The 21893-nt window shown below is 59.2% G+C and overlaps 4 protein-coding genes across 9 annotated transcripts; 3 read left to right on the top strand and 1 right to left on the bottom strand.

Annotated features, from left to right (window-relative positions):
• Positions 1-231: 231 nt before the first annotated feature.
• Positions 232-6712, bottom strand: ELP5 (elongator acetyltransferase complex subunit 5). Of its 3 annotated transcripts, none has more exons than XM_078437861.2 (8): positions 6042-6694; positions 5561-5621; positions 5393-5473; positions 3599-3819; positions 2079-2260; positions 1470-1565; positions 1232-1332; positions 232-600 (listed from the first exon to the last, which is right to left on the bottom strand). In XM_078437861.2, the coding sequence occupies exons 1-8, from the start codon at positions 6274-6276 to the stop codon at positions 486-488; spliced, it is 1092 nt and encodes a 363-aa protein (XP_078293987.2). In that variant the 5' UTR covers positions 6277-6694; the 3' UTR covers positions 232-485. The 3 variants fall into 3 exon arrangements, with proteins under 3 accessions (XP_078293987.2, XP_078293989.2, XP_078293988.2); XM_078437863.2 differs by lacking the exon at positions 6042-6694 and adding an exon at positions 5779-5953; XM_078437862.2 differs by lacking the exon at positions 5393-5473 and having other exon boundaries at positions 6042-6712.
• A 23-nt stretch (positions 6713-6735) lies between these two features.
• On the top strand, positions 6736-12829 carry CTDNEP1 (CTD nuclear envelope phosphatase 1). 2 transcript variants are annotated; one of them, XM_060647480.3, is made up of 8 exons: positions 6736-7161; positions 9697-9763; positions 9861-9979; positions 10210-10281; positions 10939-11055; positions 11243-11372; positions 12033-12117; positions 12372-12829. In XM_060647480.3, exons 1-8 carry the CDS (start codon positions 7060-7062, stop codon positions 12430-12432), a joined length of 753 nt encoding a protein of 250 aa, XP_060503463.1. In that variant the 5' UTR covers positions 6736-7059; the 3' UTR covers positions 12433-12829. The 2 variants fall into 2 exon arrangements, with proteins under 2 accessions (XP_060503463.1, XP_060503464.1); XM_060647481.3 differs by having other exon boundaries at positions 6750-7161; positions 11261-11372.
• A 1245-nt stretch (positions 12830-14074) lies between these two features.
• Positions 14075-16160, top strand: GABARAP (GABA type A receptor-associated protein). Its single transcript, XM_060647482.2, has 4 exons — positions 14075-14302; positions 14852-14930; positions 15087-15205; positions 15675-16160. The coding sequence occupies exons 1-4, from the start codon at positions 14213-14215 to the stop codon at positions 15738-15740; spliced, it is 354 nt and encodes a 117-aa protein (XP_060503465.1). The 5' UTR covers positions 14075-14212; the 3' UTR covers positions 15741-16160.
• An 887-nt stretch (positions 16161-17047) lies between these two features.
• On the top strand, positions 17048-21501 carry PHF23 (PHD finger protein 23). 3 transcript variants are annotated; one of them, XM_060647473.3, is made up of 5 exons: positions 17048-17321; positions 18911-18942; positions 19133-19225; positions 19768-20608; positions 20689-21501. In XM_060647473.3, the coding sequence occupies exons 1-5, from the start codon at positions 17288-17290 to the stop codon at positions 20901-20903; spliced, it is 1215 nt and encodes a 404-aa protein (XP_060503456.1). In that variant the 5' UTR covers positions 17048-17287; the 3' UTR covers positions 20904-21501. The 3 variants fall into 3 exon arrangements, with proteins under 3 accessions (XP_060503456.1, XP_060503457.1, XP_060503458.1); XM_060647474.3 differs by lacking the exon at positions 17048-17321 and adding an exon at positions 18256-18305; XM_060647475.3 differs by lacking the exon at positions 17048-17321 and adding an exon at positions 18299-18351.
• The last annotated feature ends 392 nt before the right edge of the window (positions 21502-21893 follow it).

Genomic DNA, 21893 nt, shown 5'->3' with positions numbered 1-21893 from the left:
CGTGACCTGGCTGAAGTCGGACGCTTAACCGACTGCGCCACCCAGGCGCCCCTCTGCTTCAGTTTAAAACAACACGCACCGAGCGCTATCGGTGTGCAAGGCCCTCCCCGTGGCACCGTTGTCACTTGGGCCCCAACGCTAGTGACTCTCCAAGACTCAGGTGCCTGGCTTCCCTGCCTCTTCCCACGCAGTCCCTCCCACTGCCAACTCCCGCTTACACGGCTAGCAAAGTTTCTTTTTTAGTAAAAAAATAGATTTTATTAGGCTGGGAAGGGAGGCGTCTCTGTTCCCTCACCTTCCCCTCTGCCCCTTCCCATGTTTTGTCCCGCCTGGAAGCTACTCCGACTCGGGGGTCACGAGGCAGGACCTCTGCACACAGGGAACACAGGTGGGGCAGGGTAAGGCCGCGGCAAACAATGAAAGGATGGTTACGCGTCCAAGGTCTCTCTCCCCCCTCCCCAGTACAGGCTGGTCAAGGCTCCCCGTCAAACATCCAGGTCACCATCTGGGTCTTCTGGGTCCAGGTCATCGAACGCATCTGGCTCATAGAAGATGCGGCTGGTAGCAGGGCCGGGCCCAGGGCGCAGCAGAGCCTGCTGTCTGGGGAGAGGAGGGGGGAGCGGGTGCTGGCGAGGGTGGGTAACGGGGTCCTGTCTGGACACGCTTCCTGGTGACTGACTCCCTCCTCTTTCTCTTTGGCTTTCGTGTTTTCTTGGTTCAAGAAAACCTCCTTGTTTAGTCAGCATGGGAGCCGCATCCGGTACCGGGATAGACGGATGCCGCTCACCTAACGATCCCCTACGTTCTTAGCAGCTCGAGGGCACGGATCCTGCCACGGTCTGGCTTCGCCCACCCACACACTGAGCACAGAACGACAGGCATACAGAGGCCATTATGAACCTGTCTCTACCACACCCAACCGGCTTCCCGTCCTCCCAGTAACGCTGTTGCCCAGAGAGGGGCAGGGCCACTTCCCCAGGGTCTGGTCTGGCTCAGCCCAGACCCGATTGCTCTGTGACCTAAGGCTCTAACGGCGAGAAAAGAGACCTAGAGGCCCTTTAGCCTCGTTGGAGCAGGAGCGGGTAGAGAACCACTCCCCAGACTTGTCTTTGGAGGTGGACTTCAGCCCCTGTAAAGTCTGAGGTTAATCAATAACCTGCCATCACCCCACCTCTCAGGCCCGGACGCGGGGCTCTACTCAGGAACCCAGGCGCCTGGCCCCCAACCTTACTTTTCGGAGCTGAACTGGAAAGGCAGTGTCAGGCTATCCTTGGCTTCTCGCTCTCTCTTGGACAGGTGGAGGTTAAAGGTCAAGTGGGAGGCGGGGTCCACCTGCAGGCACAAGGGATACTGCCACTGCCTCGTGGCTGCACCCCTGACCCCACCCCCACCCCCTGCAGTTTCCAGTCTCTCCTTTCAGCAGACCCACAAGCTCCGGTCCCTCGTTTCCGCCCTGGCCTGCGAGATACCTGCGGTGTGTGAGGATCTGGGTGGGGCTGGGACTCTAGCGGGGGTCCCCCTTGGAGATCCAGGCTCAAGTCAGGCAGGACGGAGAACCACAGAGTCTGGGGGAGAAGAAAGAGTATTAACGGAAAGGTTGTTTCCACCTGACGGAACAAACCAGAGAGAAGAACTTGGACCCTCCCCCCCCCCCCCGCCGGCCCTGCCCACCCCTGCCCGCCCCACCATCAGTGTAACAGCTTCCAGCCCCTGCTCTTCCCCTCGCCCTCCTTCAGAGCTCTCCGAAGGGACTCGCTCCTTCTCCCCCAACAACCGCTCCCAGTCTTTTCTCCTTTGCCGTTTCTTGGAAGTCAAGATCTCCTCTTGGTTAAGCCCACGGGATCCGAATCAGGCAATCCTGTGTTCCAATCCTGGCTCTACCACTCACTGTCTGTAACTTGAGTAAGGGGACAACCAAACAAGCCACCTCCCAGGGCCGTGGTGAGATCAGGAGGGAAATGACAAAACAAGGAGACAGAGGGAAGCGCTCGGCCACACCAGCTTTCTTACTCTTCTTTCCGCCAAGACTCCCCTTCCGTCCGACCCTGACCTTAGTGCTTCCCCGGGGTTCTCCTGACCTCCAGGGTTGGGCGCTGTCGGGGCCTCCGACAGAGGATGTGGGCCGAGGCCTGGCCCGCTGTACCACTCAGGGTCACCTCGGTCTGGGCAAGGCTGCTCAATGCTCCCGTGGGGCCCGGGCCGTGGAGCTCTCGGTGCAGCAGGCCTAGCACGCACAGCTGCTCCGCTGCGGGGCCGCCACCTGGAAGGACAACAAGCGTGGGGCGCAAAGGGCAGTGGGGAACACTCAGAGCGGAGGCCAGGGATGGAACAGTAAAGGAGGAGGAAGGAAGGGGTGCCCCACGTTCCGTTGCGGCTCCGCCAGAATCCTGACTTCCCTTGGTGAGGCTGGGACTGCGGAGCTGCAGCCCTCACCGCCTCAGAGTGAATGTGAGCCAGGCCTACTCTGACTTGGTCCTCGGAGCTCCTCCCTCAGGGCCTTCGGGACGGAGTTAACCCCTTCCTCTTCCGGTCTCTGCTTACTTTCCTGCCTCATCTCTTACACGATGAACTACTTGAGGCTTCTGGAACTTGACCCCATCCCAGTCAGCGCCTTTGACTCCCTCCGGTTGTCTCTCCCTTTTGCGGAGCGCGCACACACATGCTTAAAGGGCGTCAGCACTGTGCTAGAAGATGCCTTCGTGTTTTGACGCTTACAGACGTCGGCATGTTTGGGCTGAAGCGTATGACATCGCTATCACTTGACCTAACAGCAATTCTAAACGGTTCCTCCTAGGCGCGCCTGGGGGGCTCAGTGGATTAAGCGTCTGACTTCAGCTCAGGTCACGATCTCACGGTCTGTAAGTTCGAGCCCCGTGTCGGCCTCTGTGCTGACGGCTTGGAGCCTGGAGCCTGCTTCGGATTCTGTGTCTCCCTCTCTGCCTCTACCCCACTTACACACTCTCTCAAAAGTAAACATTAAAAAAAATTAAATAGTTCGTGCTAATACTGTAATTTCACCCCTTCCCCCCACTCTTACACAGTAAAACTGAAACACTGAGAGACTCAAGCACCTTAATACAAAGTTGGGTAGCTGACTGCACGGTCAGTTCTAGAATTCACGGTATACTTCAGGGCTACGCCCAGGGCCCCTGGTCTGGCCAAATCTGCCTGGCTAACCCCTTCCTCTTCGAGACAGTTCTTTCCTTAGGACGCCCTGTGTATGTTCCTTTATCATCACGGCTGCTATCAGACCGTCTTGTAACCGCTAACTTGTCTGTATCCTTTTTGGCACTTTGAGGTCCTGGAAGACAAGAACCTGAGCACACTTAGTCTTTACTCTCCTGGTATCTAGATTTGTGCCTGACACATAGCATGTAATTGGTACTCATTGAGCGAACGAATGAAACAAATGAGTAAAAATGAACCTGGAAGAGGAACAAAAGCCTGCTTACGAAGAAGCCCAGAACTAGAATGAACGTTAAAGAGATGGAATAAGGCCCAACTGGCAATCCCTAACCATGTTCTTGCTCAGAATGGAAGAGGGCTTACTCCTTGGCAGGGGAAGGTACATGACGAGTAGTAATGAAGGGGGTCTCACCACGGCAGGCGTGCTGACGGCTCATGGCACAGAGGGCCTGGCAGAGGGCGGCACAGGGAAGACGCAGCAGCAGCCAGCTCAGTGAATCGAGAGCCACAGTGACAGGACCAGGATCCGTCCTCTTGCACATGGCCTGCAAGGCTCCCAGGGGCCCCCCCGGAAGGGCTTCCCCGGTCTGCGCCCAGTTGAGCGGGTCTCTGAAGAGGTCATAGTAAACCAGCCTGCAAAGGGAAAACAGGAGACAACTGATTAACCCTGCCCCTTCCCCTCGATCTTGAACTTCACCCTGTGATCTCCGTGGCTCTCTGTGACTTAGAGCTAAGACTGAGACACAGACTACCATGTGGGCAGCACGGGCTTTGGTGTCAGAAAGCCCTGAGCTCTAAGCGTGGCTTTACTACTTACCTAAGGTCACCTAACTGATAAACTACTTATCCTAAAACTGTTTCTTCATTTGTAGAACAAATGCACAGATACCAACTGTTTGATCTTTAGAACGATCCTTAACGCGTATTAAACGCTTGACAAACGTCAGTTATCATCACCATCAAACATTTCCTGAGCGGAGCCTAACTCGTGTCATTCCCTGGAGGAAGAGGGAGAGGACAGGATGTGAGACATGGCTCCTGCCTGTAGGACAGTTTAGAGAAGATCAAGAATTAGATCCTGTGTTACTAACTATAGATAAAATAGCACCACAGAGAAAAGGAGTCTGACATGGGTTAGGAATCCTGGGATCGGATTCACGGTGGCCCAACTTGTTCCTGGACACCACCGTCCTATCTGTTGCTTCTCTCGTAAGTGCCACCTTAACATGAAACATCACTTCCATCACATGGTTGAAAAACCAGAGCTGAACACAGACGCAAACTACTGAGCTGTCTAGACCGGGAAGTAATCGTTTTTATCCAGGCACACAGGTGGGTTCAGGAGTCTCCTAAGCTCTATTCCACATCAGTCTATAACTCCTGCAAATTCTACCTGCTAGAGTCCTTTTACTTTCCTCTTAAACTCTCTATGCTTACTTACTGCTACTGTCTTAAGCCAGATGTCACCCCCTATCATCTTTCCCTAAGATGCATTAGAGACCACACCCGTCTCCTTCACCGTGCCTACCGCAGCACCCGGTTCGTAACTGGTGCTCAGTACACATACACCCGAGTGAACCTGGACTACCACAGCAGCCTTCCCTCCCGGTCTGTCTGAGGCTGCCCTCTTCTAATCCCATTCTCCACACTGGTCACTGGAGTAGTCTAACAGTATGAGATTATCACTCGCCTCTTACACGTTGAAAGGGCCGTCACTGCCTTTGGGATAACTGAACTCATTTTCACGCTGAGACCTTTTGCTATCGGTCTGGTCTCAGGAAGCTCTTCCAACTCCCATGAACAGCTATGCCTTCCCATACGTCCCTAATTTTGCACAGTCTGTTATTTTTGCCTCTAGAACAAATCGCTCAGTAGCTGGCAGCTGGCGCTGGTGCAAATCTGGAATCCACGTCTGGACTAACCATCCCCGGATTCTGAATACCTCAGAAGACAGAATATGTTCATTTTTATCCACCAGTACAGCTTCTGGTGCAAAACTACAGCGTCGGCCTCTTATTACGCTCCATTTCCGTCTGCGCTTCTACGGCCCAGGCTCTGGGCTCTCCATTAACTCGCCACTCCTCATTTCTCTTACGAATCTTGGCCTCCCGAAAGACACATATCCATTCCTTCAATGAATATGCCGCAGAGCAATTTCCTTACAGGGATCCTACACCCAGCAAAGTCTCTCCCAATCTGTGCTTACCGGCTGTTGATACTGGAGTCAAAACCTGCACGGAACTCTTCCTCGCTCACTTCACAGCCCAGGATGTGGACCTGCTCCCCACTAAGGCAGAGATGGAGGAGAGTGTCACAGAGCTGGGCCCAGCCTTCCTTCCCGGGGACTTCGGGGGAAAGGCTGCGGGATACTCACCCCAGCGCAGCTTTCTTGATAAGCGCCTTCAAGAGACTGCGCCCCTCCCACTCCACGGAGTCTGGGGAGAGCGAGGGACGGATAACCAGCGTGAGAACGCTGACGTTTCCGTCCTCACCGACCCCGGGTGACCACCCCTCGCCGGTGACACGCGGCTCTTCCTCTCCGCTGCCGCCCCTCGAGCCCAGCTCGCAACCCCCGGCGCCTCTGGCCCTCACCCCGCAGCAGCACCAGGCCGCGCAGAGCCAGCACCGACTCCATCTCCAACTGGCGGCCCGTCCCTCCTCGGGCGCCCTCTGATGGCGTCACGGCCCGCCGCCCCGCCCCCTCCAGGGAAAAGGGGCGGGGCACCCACGAGCCCTCCCACAACCGAGACCCGGCCCGGTCCGGAATGAGAGGTGATTATGTCCAATATCCCAGGGGGCGCTCACGCGGAGGGGCCCCTCCCGAGCCCCGGCGCACAGACGCAGGACATTTTTACCACGACTGGGGCCGGAAGAGCCGTTGGGGGCAGTTGTCGGCGGGAGGGGTAGGAGGCCGCACGCGCCCGTCCGACGGCCCGACACCCGGGGACGAGAGACGTCACCCGCCCCGCCCACGCCGCTCCAGGCGGGGCCCGCCTCGCCCCCGGGGTCCGCCCCGCTGCCACCTTCCGCGCTTGCGCGATACTGCGGCCTTGTCGGGAGCGCTCTCGGCTTTCCCCTACCCGCCCCCATAGACCGAGGAGGGGGAACATTAGTCCCGGTGAAGCGAATACACGTCACCACCGGAAGCAGTGTCAGAGGGGAAGAGGAGGGGGGAAGAAAGGAGGAGGGAGCCCTTAGGGCGGTAAAATGGCGCCTGTCAGAGTGGGAAATCCAGCTGCAGAGGCTGCAGAGGCTGCAGCCCCGCTCCCCAGCGGCTGAGGCACCCCCGACTTCGGGGAGGGGGAGGCCGCTCCGGTCTAGCCATCCGCGCCCTTCGGCTCCCCCTCCCCCTCCTTCCCCCTTCCTTCGCCCAGCCGGCGCGTCCGCCGCCGCCGCCGCCGCCGCCGCCGCCGCCGCCGCGGCCCCCGCCCGCCCTTTCCCGCGGGCAGCCCCCTAACGCGCCTGCGCAGCGGGCCACCCTCCGCTTCCCCCTTCCCCTCCCCCTCCCTTCTCCCTGGCCCCCTCCCCCACTGCCCCCTCCCCCAATTCTCCATCCCCTTCCCTCCCGGTCTCTGAGGACCCCGTCCTAGCCCGACCCGTCTCGGCCCGCAACCTCCGCGAAGCCGTCGGTGCCACTCCCCGCCCATGTGGGCCCCCGCGGGCTGCCCACGCCTGTCCCCCAGCTCCCGGTTCCGCTGGGCTTTCCCCTCGCCGGGGGTGGCTTTCTGAGCCGCCCGCTCCGTGCCCCTCTCTGCAGCCTTTCCTGCCACTCGGGGCCCCCGTTCCCCCTCCCGGAGGCGGGGGGCTGCCCCCGGGGGGCTGGCGGAGCTGGGCCGCGGGGGCCCCGGGGCCGGCGGTGCCGGGGTCATCGGGATGATGCGGACGCAGTGTCTGCTGGGGCTGCGCACGTTCGTGGCCTTCGCCGCCAAGCTCTGGAGCTTCTTCATTTACCTTTTGCGGAGGCAGATCCGCACGGTGAGCCTGGGTGGGCGCTGGTGGTGGTGGGAACCCGTGTCAGCGGTGCTCACGGGTTTTCGGAAAGTGTCGGGCCTCTGTTTGGGCTTCGGAACGGAGTCCTGGCGGCGGCTTTTCCCGTTAGAGGGTTGGGGCACCCCTTGGCTGGGCGTGGGGTGGCATGGGGAGGGGGGAGACCCCCGTAGGACAACCGAGATCGGGGCGGGGGGGGGGCAAGACGGAGACTGGATGTGGCAACTCTTGGGGGCCAGGGTGGTGGGTGGGGCGCCGTTTAGGAAAGCCGGAGTTGTTGTTAGAGACCAAGAGGAGGGGAACACCTGTTTGATGGCACCGGCTCTGTCGGCTGTGGGCTTGTGACAGACCCTTCCGTTACTAGGAGCCTCCCCGTGTGTTAGGGCTCGGAACAAGGGACAGACGGGCTTATGTGGCAAGGGTAGGGGTGTGGGTGGGAGACCATAGGTGACAAACAGGGGAACAGCCTTGGGTGTGAAGGAGAAACCCCTGCCGTTGGCTTTACGGGGACTCGTCCAAAAAGGGCCCCGGAAACTTATTTCCTGCTGTGGGCATCTGAAGTCACCTAGTCCCTGGGACTAAGAAGGATGGTTTTATGTTGGGCTTTAGGGAGAGGAGCACATTGGTGTTGGGGTGTCTCTCTGGGAAGACAGTGCTTGGCAGTTGTAGGCTTGAGCCTGAGGGCGGGCTTGCCTCTCCAGGAGACCCCAGCTTTGAGAGGGGTCCTGTGGGCAGCGATGACTGCACGTACCCGAGTATCTGTGGGTTCCCTCCCCCGGAGAGCTTCTCTCCAAGGTCAGAGCTCCCGTAGGCTAACATCCTTTAGCGAATGTGCTGTGTTCTCACTGCTGGGGAGAATTCAGTAAGCCGACATGCAGAAGTTCCCTGGCCCGTGCTCTTTGGTGTACCTCAGTAATACCTGGAAGGTCCGAGAGTCTCCAGAGAGCCCTGGGTGGTGGTGGTCGTTGGTGACCGACTTGGGGGAGTGGGCCTGCTTCAGATTCAGTGTCTCCTTTACCAGTCTATGCCTTCCGCTTCCTGATTTAGGGTGAGGGTTGTTTCTGGGTGATCACGGTGGTAGGCAAGGCTATTTCCCCGAAACCCATGTTAGGAGCCCGGAAGAATTTGGGGTCAGAGATGCTGAGTTGTGTGTGGGGCTGGCTCCTGGGGTTTTCTCTACATGTCAGCTGCTGTTCTATCTGCCTGGCTCTGCTCCGAGCACGCCCCATTTGCCCCTGAAATTCCTGTTCTGGAGGCAGGGAGTAGAGCTCCAGCCCCTCTAGAGGCCAGCTTTTGGCAAAACTGCACCTCTCCGGGCAAGTGCTGACCCCACGGCCTTTTGTCTTCCCTTCCTTCCCTTCCAATCTGGTTTCTCCCCCCACCCCCTTGCTGGCAGATGCTTGGAGCATTCCCTACATGCCCAGCATGTGCAACCCGAGATAGCAGGCCAGGACACCCGAGCTGTTGCGGCCTTCATCCTGCTGCAGGGAGAAAAGGGCAGGTGCCTTGGCATTCGGAGGAGAGGGCCCTGTGGCTTGCAAGGGGCGAGACTGGTTCTGGCGAGGCTGGGGCCTAGGGATGGGGCCTAGGGATGGACAGAAGCCTAGAAGAAAAGAGCAGAGGAAGGGACTGCCAGGCTCGAGTGGAAGAGAACTGAGTGCTAGAAACAGGAGCTTCTAGAGAAGACCCGGAGGAGCTGGAAGGTTGACGTCCTTGTCCCCTCTTGACGTCCCTCACAGCCCTTCATTCACTCTGGCCTTCTCGCCACCCTATCAGTCAGCCTGGTGGGTGGGGCTTCCCAGTGTGCCTGGTCCTGGGTACCGGAATAAGGAGGCAGCGTGGAGGGCTGAGGTTCTCTGCCACTTGTGACTTGGCTGGTAGAGACAGAAATGGACAGGTGGCTGGTTAAAATAGGCCTGGCGGCCACCAGCCAGGAGAACTTAGCTGACCTGAGAACCCCTGGATTCCCTCCTTGCCCTTCATTCCCCTTAGGTACCCAAGGACCTCCTGTCCTGACTCCTCTCAGTCCCCCGAGTGGCGAGAGTTGTCACGAAGGATCCATGGGGCGGAAATGTAGGGAGCCGTGCGTGTCTCTGTTCCTTGCAGAGCACAGGGAAGAGGGCAGGTTTTGGGTCGGCCTGCCTTAGGGCGGTCCTGGCTCCGCCACTGCATCCGCTCTGATATTAACCACCCACCCTGTGGCAGTGTCATGGGAACGCAGCCGGGACCGGGTGCTCTCGCCAGGTTTTCATTCTAACTGGGGGGACAAATGACCAAATAAGATAATTCCTAGCAGTGTGGTCTTACACAAGGCATCTAACCTGGCTAAGCCTTGGTCTCTCCGTGGTTAAAATAGACACGATGATGTTGCTGTCATTGTCGTTATTATAGCGTCGTTACCGCGTTCTTGAGGATTAAATGAGGTGATCGTCAGTCACTTCCACGATGCCCCGTATATAGTAAACGTTCCTTTGTCAAGGTCTCCCGCTCAAGGGGTCTAATCCTCTCTCTTGCTGTTTTTAGATAATTCAGTACCAAACTGTTCGCTATGATATCCTTCCCTTATCTCCCGTGTCCCGGAATCGGCTAGGTGAGTGTGCTGGCTGGGAAGGCTCCTGTAAGGTGAGGTGGGGCTCAAGGTGTGGGCTGGAGGTTGGTGGGTGTCATTCCTTGCTGTTGTGGTTCAGGCCAGGTGAAGAGGAAGATCCTGGTGCTGGATCTGGATGAGACACTTATCCACTCCCATCACGATGGGGTCCTGAGGCCTACCGTCCGGCCTGGAACGCCTCCTGACTTCATCCTTAAGGTGTGTTGGGGTGGGAAGTGACGGGATGGTCATGCCTGTGATTCTGCTCACAACTAGACTTCCTTTCCCAGTCCCAGAGCATATCGTCCTTGTCCCCATCCTCTGGCACCAGCGGCAGCCAGGAGGGAAGCAGGCAGTGGGGTGGGGGGGGGGGGGGTGGCAGGGAGGGGTGTGTGTCCTTCAGGCCTGTGCTCAGGACACCCCCCCAGCTCTTCCCTGTTCCTCTACAGGTGGTAATAGACAAACATCCCGTCCGGTTTTTTGTACATAAGAGGCCCCATGTGGATTTCTTCTTAGAAGTGGTGAGTTTGGGGGCACCTGGGGGGCTCAGTCGGTTGAGCATCTGACTTCGGCTCAGGTCATGATGATCTCGTGGTTCGTGGGTCCGAGCCCCACGTCGGGCTCTGTGCTCACAGCTCAGAGCCTGGAGCCTGCTTTGGATTCTGTGTCTCCGTCTCTCTCTCTGCCCCTCCCCGGCTCACACACTCACTCTCTCTCAAAAAAAAAAAAAAGGAAAAGAAATACATTAGAAAAAAAGTGGTGAATTTGTAGAAGCTGGGGGGAGCCCTGTGATGAAGGAATGGCGTTAAGGCTCTGGGAATTCAGAGCGGTTGGAGGAAGTACAGGGTGAGGAGAAAATAGGTATGGGCAGTTTTGGAGAAGGGTAGTTGTGGGCCGGTCACAGGGCGGCTGTCAGTAGCTTGGGTTCATTTGTTGTGCTGATGCAATTCTGTTCTTCCACAGGCTTCCTGATCTTTTGCTCTCGCACCTCTGAATCTTTAAGGGTGTACGGGGCCTAAGACTCTTGAGTTTGGGGGCCTTCAGAATTTTGTGTTCTCAGAGACATCTGATGCTCTTGAAAGGCCTGAAGGACCGGGCTGGAGTCTAGTGAAGGCGAGTTGTGCGTTCAGAGGAAGGATCGCTTCTTCTGACCCCACCCTCCCCCTGATCAATTTCAGGTGAGCCAGTGGTACGAGCTGGTGGTGTTCACAGCAAGCATGGAGATTTACGGCTCTGCTGTGGCAGATAAACTGGACAATAGCAGAAGCATTCTCAAGAGGAGATACTACAGACAGGTAAGAGGAGGCTCGGGAGGCAAGCTGGCAGGGAGGGCTCTGGGTTTGAGCAGTTTCCCCAGAAAGGGACCTTCTGGGGGGTGAGCGGAGGCGTACTGCATGACCCCCTCTGTGGGAGGCGGCTGCCCGCGGGTATTGTTGGGACTGGGCAGCCGTCACAGGGGCCGAGTCTCCTTTTGATGCCCAGCGTGGCCCTACCCTCCAGCACTGCACTTTGGAACTGGGCAGCTACATCAAGGACCTCTCCGTGGTCCACAGCGACCTCTCCAGCATCGTGATCCTGGATAACTCCCCAGGGGCCTACCGGAGCCACCCAGGTATGGGGGGGGGGGGGGGGGTGAGTCTGGCAGGACCAGGAAGTGGTTCGGAGAAGGTTATTTTGAATGCCTGGAGCTGGGATTCCTGGCTTACTGTAGGTCAGGATGCCAGGTATTTCTGTTTTCTGGGAGACACTCTCCCTTCCCCACTTGTCCACTTCATAGGTCACGTTGCTCGTATCAGTTTGCTTCAGGTGAGACACAGTAGCAATAAATTTGATTAGAAGCCTCACGTTAATGTGAGACACGGTGATTGTAGGTTAATTTTATCTTGGGGGAGGGGCCTGGGTGGCTCAGTCATTTGAGCATCTGACTGTGATGTAGGCTCAGGTCACGATCCCAGGGTCATGGGATCGAGCCCCGTGTCGGGCTTTGCACTGAGCGTGGAGCCTGCTTGGGAGTCTCTCCCTCTGCTCCTTTCTCCCACTCACGCATCCACCCCCATCTCTCAAATAGACATGAATATGAATGCCTCTTTTAAAAAGTTTGTTTTGGCGAATAAAATAGGAAGGTTTACCTAGGTGGTTAGGTTTGGGTGGGTCAGGGAGAGGGTACGGATTTTAAAGTAATGATCCCCATTTTCCCAAAGGAAAGAAAAAGCGGCCTGAGTCTTGAATTGTGTGTTTTTTTTTCACGTGCGCTTCTTTTCACCCACCCTAGACAACGCCATCCCCATCAAATCGTGGTTCAGTGACCCCAGCGACACCGCCCTCCTCAACCTGCTTCCCATGCTGGACGCCCTCAGGTAACGGAAGCCAGACACATTGCGGAGGAAAGGAGGTGGGGGATCCCGAGAGGGAATAAAAACGCGTCCTGTTTGACTTATGTCTTTTCCCTTAAGAACTTAGCCTTTGAACCCAGGTGTTCGTACAGTAAAGCTCATCACTTGTAGCCAGTGGGTTTGGGGCAAACTGGACCTCAGTGTCACGTGAGCATGGTGATTCTTTCCTCCCCCCCTTCCCCCCCCATCTCCAACGAGGCTTCGTCTTGTCATCCCAGGTTCACCGCCGACGTTCGTTCTGTGCTGAGCCGAAACCTTCACCAACACAGGCTGTGGTGACGGCTGCTCCCCCTCCACCTGCGCTGGGGTGGGGGGGAGAGGGAGGGTGAGCTCTCGGGATGCCGTCTGATGCCCTGTCCGATGGTGAGGACTGCCTGGGCAGGACCTGCCCCTCCCGCCCCTCTCTGCCCAGGGAGCCCTGCGCTCCGTGTGGAGTCTGGACGGACACACGGGCCACACTCGCAAGCAGCCTCACTCTGACTTCGAGTTCGCGCTCCCTGGAAACCCCAGACGGGGACAGAAGCGGAGGCCTGGGAGAGCCCGAACTGTCTGGTGGAGAGACCAGACCGGCCAGAATGAGAGACAGACATTCGGTAATCCGGGAGGCTCAAAGAAAAGCCAAGCCAGCTTTGTTGTGATTTGATTTTTTAAAAACTCTTGTACAAAACTGATCTAATTCTTCACTCCAAGGGCTGGGCTGTGGGTGGGAAACTGGGATTTTGGGCCACTGGATTTTCCCCAAACTTGTCCTGCCCTCCCCCCTTTCTTTTCCTTCTATTTTCCCTTCTTCCTAGACTCCCTCAGACCTGTAACCAGCTTTTTTTTTTTTTTTCTTCCTTCCTTTCTCTCTTTTAAACCATGCATTATAACTTTGAAACCAAAGCTGCCCCAGGTCCTTCTCTGGGGGTTGGGAGATGAAGGGAGGCGTCTTTGTTCACGTCCCCCCTGTCGGGGCGAGGTGCTGTTGGCTTTGGGGGAGGAGTGGGGAGCCTCGACCTCAGGTGCTCTGGCGGGAAGGGTCTTGGAGACGGGATGGGCGCCCCGGCGGGGACCGGGAGGGCGGCCGTGTGTCCTGAAGGAGCCTGGCCTGCGGGCTAGGACGACGCGGCAGTGTGGCGGCAGGAGATGCTGGACCAGAAGCCAGACGGGCGGGACCTCGCCGGGGGCCGACGCGGACACGCCCGACGGCGGGGGGCCTAGCGCCAGGCCCGGCCCCGCCCCGGCCGCCCCGGCCCCGCCCCCCGGCGCCCCTCCCCCCCACCTCCCCGCGGCCGGCTCTACTTCCCGCGGCCGCCACGTGACGCTCCGCCCTTCTCTGAGATCACATGATTTTTCTCTCGCGACCGCCGAGTGTGTTCCTCCGCGATGACGTAGTCCCTACCTTTCGGACCTCCTCTCAGGTCCCTATTGGTCCACTCTTCCCTGGAACCTAAGCGTCCGGTGCGTTTCCCCGAACGTGTGTTTCGTTTCTGTCCCCCTTCATTTCCGGAGACCAGCTCCCCGACTTGGGTACTACTTTGTTTTGGTGTCAGCTGCCGCCGTCGGCGTACCGACGCGTTTCGTGAATAGCTATCCTTGTAATTATCTCTGCCTTTTTTTTTTTTCCCCTCTTTACGTTATTCCCGAAAAGAACTTTCGGAGAACCGAGTCTCAAATTACAGTTACCGACTCGCAGCCCTTTTCATCCCCAGCCTCGTGGGGGAAGGTCAGAATGTGGGTTTTCGGTTATTTTCGACCATTGCACAAGCCAACCACCTTTGCTACGTCATCTGCGTAGCCCACAAGTTGATTCCAAAGCGATTACGCAGACGGCGTGAGGGGGGGCGGTCAGGGGGTGGCGCTACGCTGGCGGCGTTATGGCCGCTGCGCTGGTGGCGTAACGTAGCAGGCGGGGCGGCCCCGGACCGTCGTGGGTGGGGTTGGTGAATAGGGAAGTGGCGCAAGCCCCGGGATCGCTCCGCTGAATCCGCCCGCGCGTCGCCGCCGTCGCCGCCGCCCCCCGTCCCGGCCCCCCCCGGGTTCCCTCAGCCCAGCCCGGTCCAGCCCGGTTCCCGGGAGGATGAAGTTCGTGTATAAAGAGGAGCATCCGTTCGAGAAGCGCCGCTCTGAGGGCGAGAAGATCCGAAAGAAATACCCGGACCGGGTTCCGGTGAGGACAGTAGTCAGGGCCGAGGGCGCGGGGCGCTGGCTGTGACGCCACAGCCTGGGCTTGGGTCCGGCCAGGCGGCGCGGGCACTGGGCTGCCGGCTGTGGCGGGCGCGACACTGCTGTCCCCGGGCTCGGAGGTTGAAAGCGGGGTGGCGGGAGCGCTGGGGGTGGGGGGACACAGATGGGAGAGGGAGACCTGGGGATTGGTGTGCGAGGCTGCAGGGAGTTTGACAGCCTGAGGTGCTCACGGTCTTTACCCCGAGCTAGCCAGGTTTTTGAGCCTGAAGCTCTAGGCGGCCCACTCGAGTCGTCCGTGCCCTATTAGGATAGTTGTTTATTATGACGCCCTACTGGGGGATCCTGAATGTTTGGGTGAGTTCAGCACAGTGGGGTCAGGATCTCTGCTCAAGGCTGCGCCGCGTGTTCAGAGACAAAGAAAACCGAGTCGGACAGATTTGGGTGCTAGGAATTGTGTCACTCGAGTTCTTGACAGGGGTAACTCTGGGACCATACACCTAATATTTCCTAATTTTCATCTACCCGTCATCAGGTGATTGTAGAAAAGGCTCCCAAAGCTCGGATAGGAGACCTGGACAAAAAGAAATACCTGGTGCCTTCTGATCTCACAGGTGGGGACCTGACCCAGGCCCTGGGTTAGCTTCCTATGGGTGGCCGGGCATCTTTGTGGGAAAAGGTTCCACATTGTAACTGCTCTCGCTCGGGGGTGGGGGGTGGGGGGGGGCCCTTGTGATCTCTGGCTTCATCCTGCCTTGTCTCTTCGGCAGTTGGTCAGTTCTACTTCTTGATTCGGAAGCGAATTCATCTCCGAGCTGAGGATGCCTTGTTTTTCTTTGTCAACAATGTCATTCCACCCACCAGTGCCACAATGGGTCAGCTCTACCAGGTATGTGCACGGGGAAGCCGGGAGGCTTCGGAGAGGTGCGGGAAGAGCTTGAGGGGAAGAAAGTGCTAAGTCAGCAGTTCCTGGACCAGCTGCCTTGCTCTGCTGTCCACTTTATCTTTGGCCTCAAAATTTCAGCATAGTCCTGGGTTGGAGGTTCGGACGAGGCCATGGGAATGGCCAGAAGGGAGAGAAGGGTGAGGTGGACCACAGTCCCGATCCTTCACCTGCCCCAGCGTCCTCCCCGTTCCAAGGCAGAGAACAGTCAGAGGGAGAGGTTTTTGCCCAGGACTGCTGCTAGGGGTGATGCTGCTTGGCTGCTACGGTCTGAAGTGAGGGAGTGAGTCAGGACGCTAGTTTTCGGGGGGTCTGCCTCAAGAACGGGGCTTTGGAGAAGGAGGGGGGGCAGTGGGTGGTTCAAGTGACTGTAGCCCGGGTGCCTGAGTACCGGTGTTCTCTGCTTCCGCCCCAGGAACATCACGAAGAAGACTTCTTTCTATACATCGCCTACAGTGATGAGAGCGTCTACGGTCTGTGAAGCTGCTGCCCCTGAGGTGGGGGGTCCCAGCCTACAAAGAGAGAGGTGGCCCCCCTTCCTTGACCTAGTCCTCCTTCAGGCTCGACCACCACCTCCCTCCTTCAGGACCTGCACTTCCTAACGTTCGAGGCTCTCCTCCAGCCCCTCTTAGCAGGAGGGCTCATGGGGGAGGTGGCTTCTAGGACCTCTCCTTTGTCCCTTTTCTCTTTCCACCTTCCCCACTGTGCTTTAGACTTCTCGATTGTCAATCTCTGTCACATCTAGTGATCGTTTTGGTTCCTGTTCCCTTTCTAACTGCCCAAGGGGCTCAGAACCCCGACATTCCCTTCCTTTCACTACCTTCTTTTTGGGGGGTAGAGGGGAGGGACTGAAGTTGTGGGGGGAAGGTAGGAGGCACATCAATAAAGAGGAAACCACCAAGCCGAACTGGATCTTGCTTTGTGTTGCTTCCCTCCTTCTTTTTCTTTTTAGTTGTCCCGAGGCGGGGATAGTTATCCGGAGGTGGGCAAAGTGGCGGTTGGAGGGACAGTAATATATTTTGGTTCACTCTGTTCATGTTGGTTTTTTTTTTTCCTTGGCGGGGGAAGGGAGGGGCAGTGTTTTTGCTGTGATGAAAGGAATACGGAGTATCGTTTCATGAGACTTCTGTTTTATATACCTGTCTTTTGGGTCTTGATATAAAGAATTGTTTTTGTTTTTTACACCGTGGGTTCCGGTGGACAAAGTTGGAAAGTACCTGCTTTAAATAAATACCTCCCGAGTTTGTTACGGCCTTTGGGTTAGGGAAGAGCTGGTCGCGTGTGGGAGCTGGTGAAGGGACTCCGTCCTCGCTTGGCATGTCGCTTGGCCAGACTAATGCCGGCGTGTGGAATTCGAGGGAGGCAGAAGACGGGGAGGAGGGAGCCATTATCATCAGGAGGACTTCATCCCCCAGCAGCCCTTTCTCCCTCTGGCCGGAAGTGGGGCGGTCCCACGGGGGAGAAAGAAGCCGCAGAAAGAGGCAGTATGGTGGCCGAGAGTTCTAATCCCTTCTTTTCCTTCTTTCTTAGTCCCGCCCAGCCTACATTTCCCAGGATCCTGCGCGCGCTCTTCCGCCCTACCCTCTGCTCCCAATCTCCCCGCCACTCCCCGGGGGAGGGGAGCGGACTAACGCGCCTGCGCCCATCCTTGGCTTGCTGGGAACTGAAGTTCCAGAGGCCTATGGGGTCCCCTTTCCGCTGCCCCCAGACGGACTACACGCCCCTTGATGCATTGCGCGTCGGCGCCCGCGGAGGGAGGAGGGAGAGAGGAGGAGGCAGGGAGGAGGGAGGAGAGAGGAGGAGGAGGGAGCAGGCGGCCGGCGGCGCGGGGGGAGGGGGCCCGGTCCGGGAGTGCGGGAGGCAGGGGTAGAGGGAGGTGGCGGCAGCGGCTAGCGGACTCGAGTCATTACCAGGCCGAGGCAGACACCTCTGTGGAGCGAGGCAGTAGGAGCACCGAGCACCGGAGGCGGCACCGGGATCCCCGGCTCAGGGGAGGGGGGCGCCGGACCGGGAGGAGGGGAGGGGGCGATGCTGGAAGCCATGGCGGAGCCCAGTCCCGAAGGTGAGCTCTCGACCGGCACGGAGCGCTGAGCCGGTGGGGGGCGGGCGAGGAATCAATTGGCAAACTTGGAGGTCGAGCCCGGAGCCCGGCGGGGGAGCGCGGGGAGGGGGTCGGGGGCCTGCCCCTGGAGGTAGGAGAGCGGCGAGTTGGGAGACCTTGGTGAAAGAGGAGTGGGAGCTCGGGCTGGGGGTAGCTGGAGATCAGACACCGTGAATGTGTGTGTGTAGGGGTGGGGGGTGGGGAGCGGGAGCTTGAACCCCGGAGCTCCGGGGGTTAGGGGCCGAGAGGGCCTCCAGCACGTTGGGGCCCTGAGGCCGGGAGGCTGGGGGAATCTGGGGGCCGGAGAGTTGTTGAGGAGGGAGGATGTGGAAGAGGACTGAGTGAGGAGCCCGGTAGTTGGCCGAGGTGGGGGAGTTTGTGGCGGTGGTGCCGGAGCTCCGGGTAGTTGCCGCCGGAGAGAGCCCGGGGATCGTTGGAGGGGTGGGCAGATAGTTGTGGGGAAAAGAGGGGGTCTGGGTATTGTCTGCGGCAGAGGGACCTGTACAGGGCGGGTAGTTGTGGGGAGAGAGCGCCGGGAAGCGAGGAGAGCCGGGTAGTTGTAGGGGCGGTGGGGCGGGGTGTGTGTGGGGGGGGTTGAGACCGGCGAGTTGCGGGGGGGGTGCTGTTGGTCGGCGAGGGCTAGAGCCCGGGAGTTGCGGAGGGCGAGGGGGGCAGCGGCGGCAGCAGCGGGGGTCGCTGTAGAGGGAGAGTAGCTGGCGGGGGGGGGGGGTGGGCTAGAGTTTAGGGGTCCGCAGCCTAGTCACTTGGCGGTGAGTACGGGGGCGGAGGGGGGGCGGCGGCCGGAGGGCTCGGAACTGGGCCCGGGGGCCCGGCGGGGAGCCCGAGGAGCTCGAGACGGGGAGGGGCCAAAGCCCCGGATGGGGGCGGAGGGACGGCGAAATTGTGGGGAGCGCGGTATGGGGGGGCAGGTGGGGCCGCGTCCGGGTTAGTGCTCGCTCGTCTGTCCCGGCCGCGAAGTGGCGTTGGATGTGTGAGCCTGTGTGTGTTTAGGGTGGGGGTGAGGGGCGCGCCGGGCCTCGTGCTCGAGTAGAAGGGGCCCGGAGGGCGGGGAGCGGTTCGGCGTGGTCATCCTGGACCCTGGGGGCGGGCGGGTTGCGTGTGCGGTCGCGGAGGGCCCCGGGCGGCAGATCGCGACCGGGTAGGAACTCGGGGCTCTGGGCGCGTGTGAAGGACAGGGGCAGGCGGCCGCCCGGGCTCGGTCCGGGGAGCGGTATGGCGGGGTGGGGCGCCGAGTGATCGAGTAGACTGGAGTCTAGAGAAACCGTGAGTTGGGGGGGCGGGGCGCCAGGCCTCCGGTGGGGGGAAGGGGAGCGCTATAGCGAGGCCTGAGAGGGCGCCGCGCCCTGGCTCCGCCCCTCGCAGGGCGGAAGGGGGAGCAGGGGCGGGTCCAGCACAGCTGGGGACCTGCCGGCCTGGCCGGGGGGGACCGGAGAGAAGAGGGGGTCTGCCTGGATCCTCCGAGATTTAGAGGTGGGGTTTCATGCGGACTCTCCGCTAGTGCCTTGACTCAGCTTTTATTGCTTCCACAGATCCACCTCCGACCCTTAAGCCAGAAACTCAGGTGAGGTTTCTCTTCCTTTTGCTGCCGGGGGCCCTCCCCCTCCTCTCTCTCTCTCTCTCTCTCTCTCTCTCTCTCTCTCCCCCCCCCCCCCTCTCCCCCTTCCTCCTGCCTCTTCTAGATCTCTTGCTCCGGGGTTTCTGCCTTTGGGAATGCCCCTCTTAAATTCCTTGTGATACATGTTTCCTTTCAGCCACCAGAGAAACGTCGGAGAACCATTGAGGACTTCAACAAATTCTGCAGTTTCGTGTTGGCCTATGCCGGTTACATTCCCTCTAGCAAAGAGGTAGGGACTGGAGGGCCAGTAGCCTGAGGGTGGGTGTCCTAGGACTGGAGAGGGCAGTCTGTGTCACTGTGTAAGGGAAGCCTCTACACAGAAGACCAGGGAAATGAGAAACGTGGGAAAACCAGTACCTGGGGGCAGCTGGGTGACTCAGAGACTCAGTGAATGGTCGGTCTTGGGTTATTAATGGGAGGCACTGCTGGATAAGTATTATGAAGCTGAAAATGGCAACAGACTGGGCTATACGGAAACAGGTAAGGAAATCGCGCTCTGGTCTGCGGGTGACAATGCTGCGAGGCTGTGGGGACTGGGGAGAATGTCCAGAAAGTGAGGGCAGAGGTGACGTGCAGGTGTTCAAGGGGAGATGCTGAGGGGAATTGGGGAGGGGACAAAGTTTCCGAGTACAGTGATTCTCTTTTTTGTTTTAGTGGTTTGGGCCAGGGTATCTCGGGGTAGATCTTGTCCCTGGTTTTTAGGCTGGGTTTGTTCAGGGGCTGAGGTGCCCCTGGGCCCCTGCTGACCCTGGTCTCTTCCCCCCATTTAAGGAAAGCGATTGGCCAGCCTCAGGCTCCAGCTCTCCTTTGCGAGGCGAGAGCGCGGCAGACAGTGATGGCTGGGACTCGGCCCCCTCAGATCTCCGAACCATCCAGACCTTTGTTAAGAAAGCAAAGTCATCCAAGAGAAGGGCGGCTCAAGCAGGCCCCACTCAACCAGGACCCCCAAGGTCCACTTTCTCTCGTCTGCAGGCCCCTGACAGCGCGACCCTGCTTGAGAAAATGAAGCTCAAGGACTCGCTCTTTGATCTAGATGGGCCCAAAATGGCGTCTCCGCTGTCCCCCACATCCCTGACACATGCCTCCCGGCCCCCTGCTGCTCTCACCCCGGTGCCCCTTTCCCAGGGGGACCTCTCCCAACCTCCTCGAAAGAAGGACCGAAAGAACCGAAAGTTGGGGCCGGGAGGGGGGGCCGGCTTTGGGGTGCTCCGGAGGCCTCGGCCGGCTCCCGGGGACGGGGAAAAGAGGTCTCGAATTAAGAAGAGCAAGAAACGGAAGTTGAAAAAGGCAGAGCGGGGGGATAGACTCCCACCTCCTGGGCCTCCCCGGGCACCCCCCAGTGACACAGACTCTGAAGAGGAGGAGGAAGAAGAGGAGGAGGAGGAGGAGGAGGAGGAGATGGCAGCAATGGGGGGGGGTGAAGCCCCCGCCCCCGTGCTGCCGACACCCCCAGAGGCTCCTAGGCCTCCTGCCACGGTGCACCCCGAAGGAGCCCCTCCCACTGACAGCGAAAGCAAGGACGTGGGGAGCACGGAAACCAGCCAAGACGGAGACGCCAGCTCCAGCGAAGGCGAGATGCGCGTCATGGACGAGGACATCATGGTGGAATCAGGTGCGAGGTTGGGGACGGGCTCGGGGCTGCTGGGGACCCAAGAGCTCGGCCAGAGCGCCAAACCAACCTTCTTTCCCCAGGTGATGACTCATGGGACCTGATCACGTGTTACTGCCGAAAGCCCTTTGCAGGGCGGCCCATGATCGAGTGCAGCCTGTGTGGGACGTGGATCCACCTGTCCTGTGCGAAGATTAAGAAGACCAATGTCCCCGACTTCTTTTACTGCCAGAAATGCAAGGAACTGCGGCCAGAGGCCCGGCGGTTAGGGGGGCCTCCCAAATCGGGAGAGCCGTGACCTCGCCATCTCTAGGCTGGGACTTCCAGATGACGACAGGACTTGGGAACTGAGCCTCGGGGTCCTCAGTATGTCCCCTGGAGCTTGGCTATTGTCCCACTTCACAGGCAGGAATACCCGAGGGAGGCTGGTTTGGAAATGAAGGGTCTCGGTTCCAGCCTCACCTTTTCCTTCCCACCTTGCGGACTTGAACGTGGACCCATTACGGTTGGGGGTGGGAGGCCGTCTGGGTCCCTCGACACTTCATTTCTGCCCCTTAGACCTGCCACCCCTCACCTTGCGGGCCAGCGTTGGAATTGGGCTGGAATGGGACAGTTGTCTGTAAAACTCGAGTGTAAATACAGCACCCCCCTCCCCTTCCTCGTCTTTTCTCTCACTCCCCCTTTATTCTACACCGTGGGTAGTTTTAATTTCGGCCTTCCCCTTTCGGGCAGGGCAGCTCGGAGGTGGAGGGCCAAGCAGAGCCTGGCCGAGGGGAGGAAGGAAAACAGAAAGGTGGCGGGACTCACTCACCTCTTTTGTTTTTAATACCGTCGGCCAGCTGTTTGTACAGACAGCCTGCGTGTTGTAAATAAAGCGGAGTGGGCTCTTTTGTGTTTATAGCCCTCACTGACTGTCCTGCTTGGGAGGGAGGCTTGGGAAAAGCTGACCGAAGACTGGCTGGGAGTGGGGCCGAAACCCACCTCCACGACCTGGCGGCGCGCCTTCCCCCCTCCCCCCAGTCCGGGACCCCCACACCCCCCATCCGCTCCCCCGACACGCACGCTCCAGGGGATCAGACTTGCTCGGAGCACCCCGCCTGAGCAGAGCAGAGCACGGTGGGTGCCGGGGGGGGGGGGGGGGGGGGGGAGGGGGGGCCGAGGCCGGGGGGACGCGGGTGGGGACACATTCGGGGGCGGGGCCGTTGAGGGCTGGGAGACCGTTGCTGAAAGCAACGATCACGTGTCAGGGGCCGTGGGAGGAGCCGGGAGGTCACGTGACCGGGAGGGG

Source organism: Panthera onca, chromosome E1, assembly GCF_046562875.1.
Source record: "Panthera onca isolate mPanOnc1 chromosome E1, mPanOnc1 haplotype 2, whole genome shotgun sequence".
Classification (NCBI taxonomy): domain Eukaryota; kingdom Metazoa; phylum Chordata; class Mammalia; order Carnivora; family Felidae; genus Panthera; species Panthera onca.
This window is presented reverse-complemented; position numbering and strand designations above follow the sequence as displayed.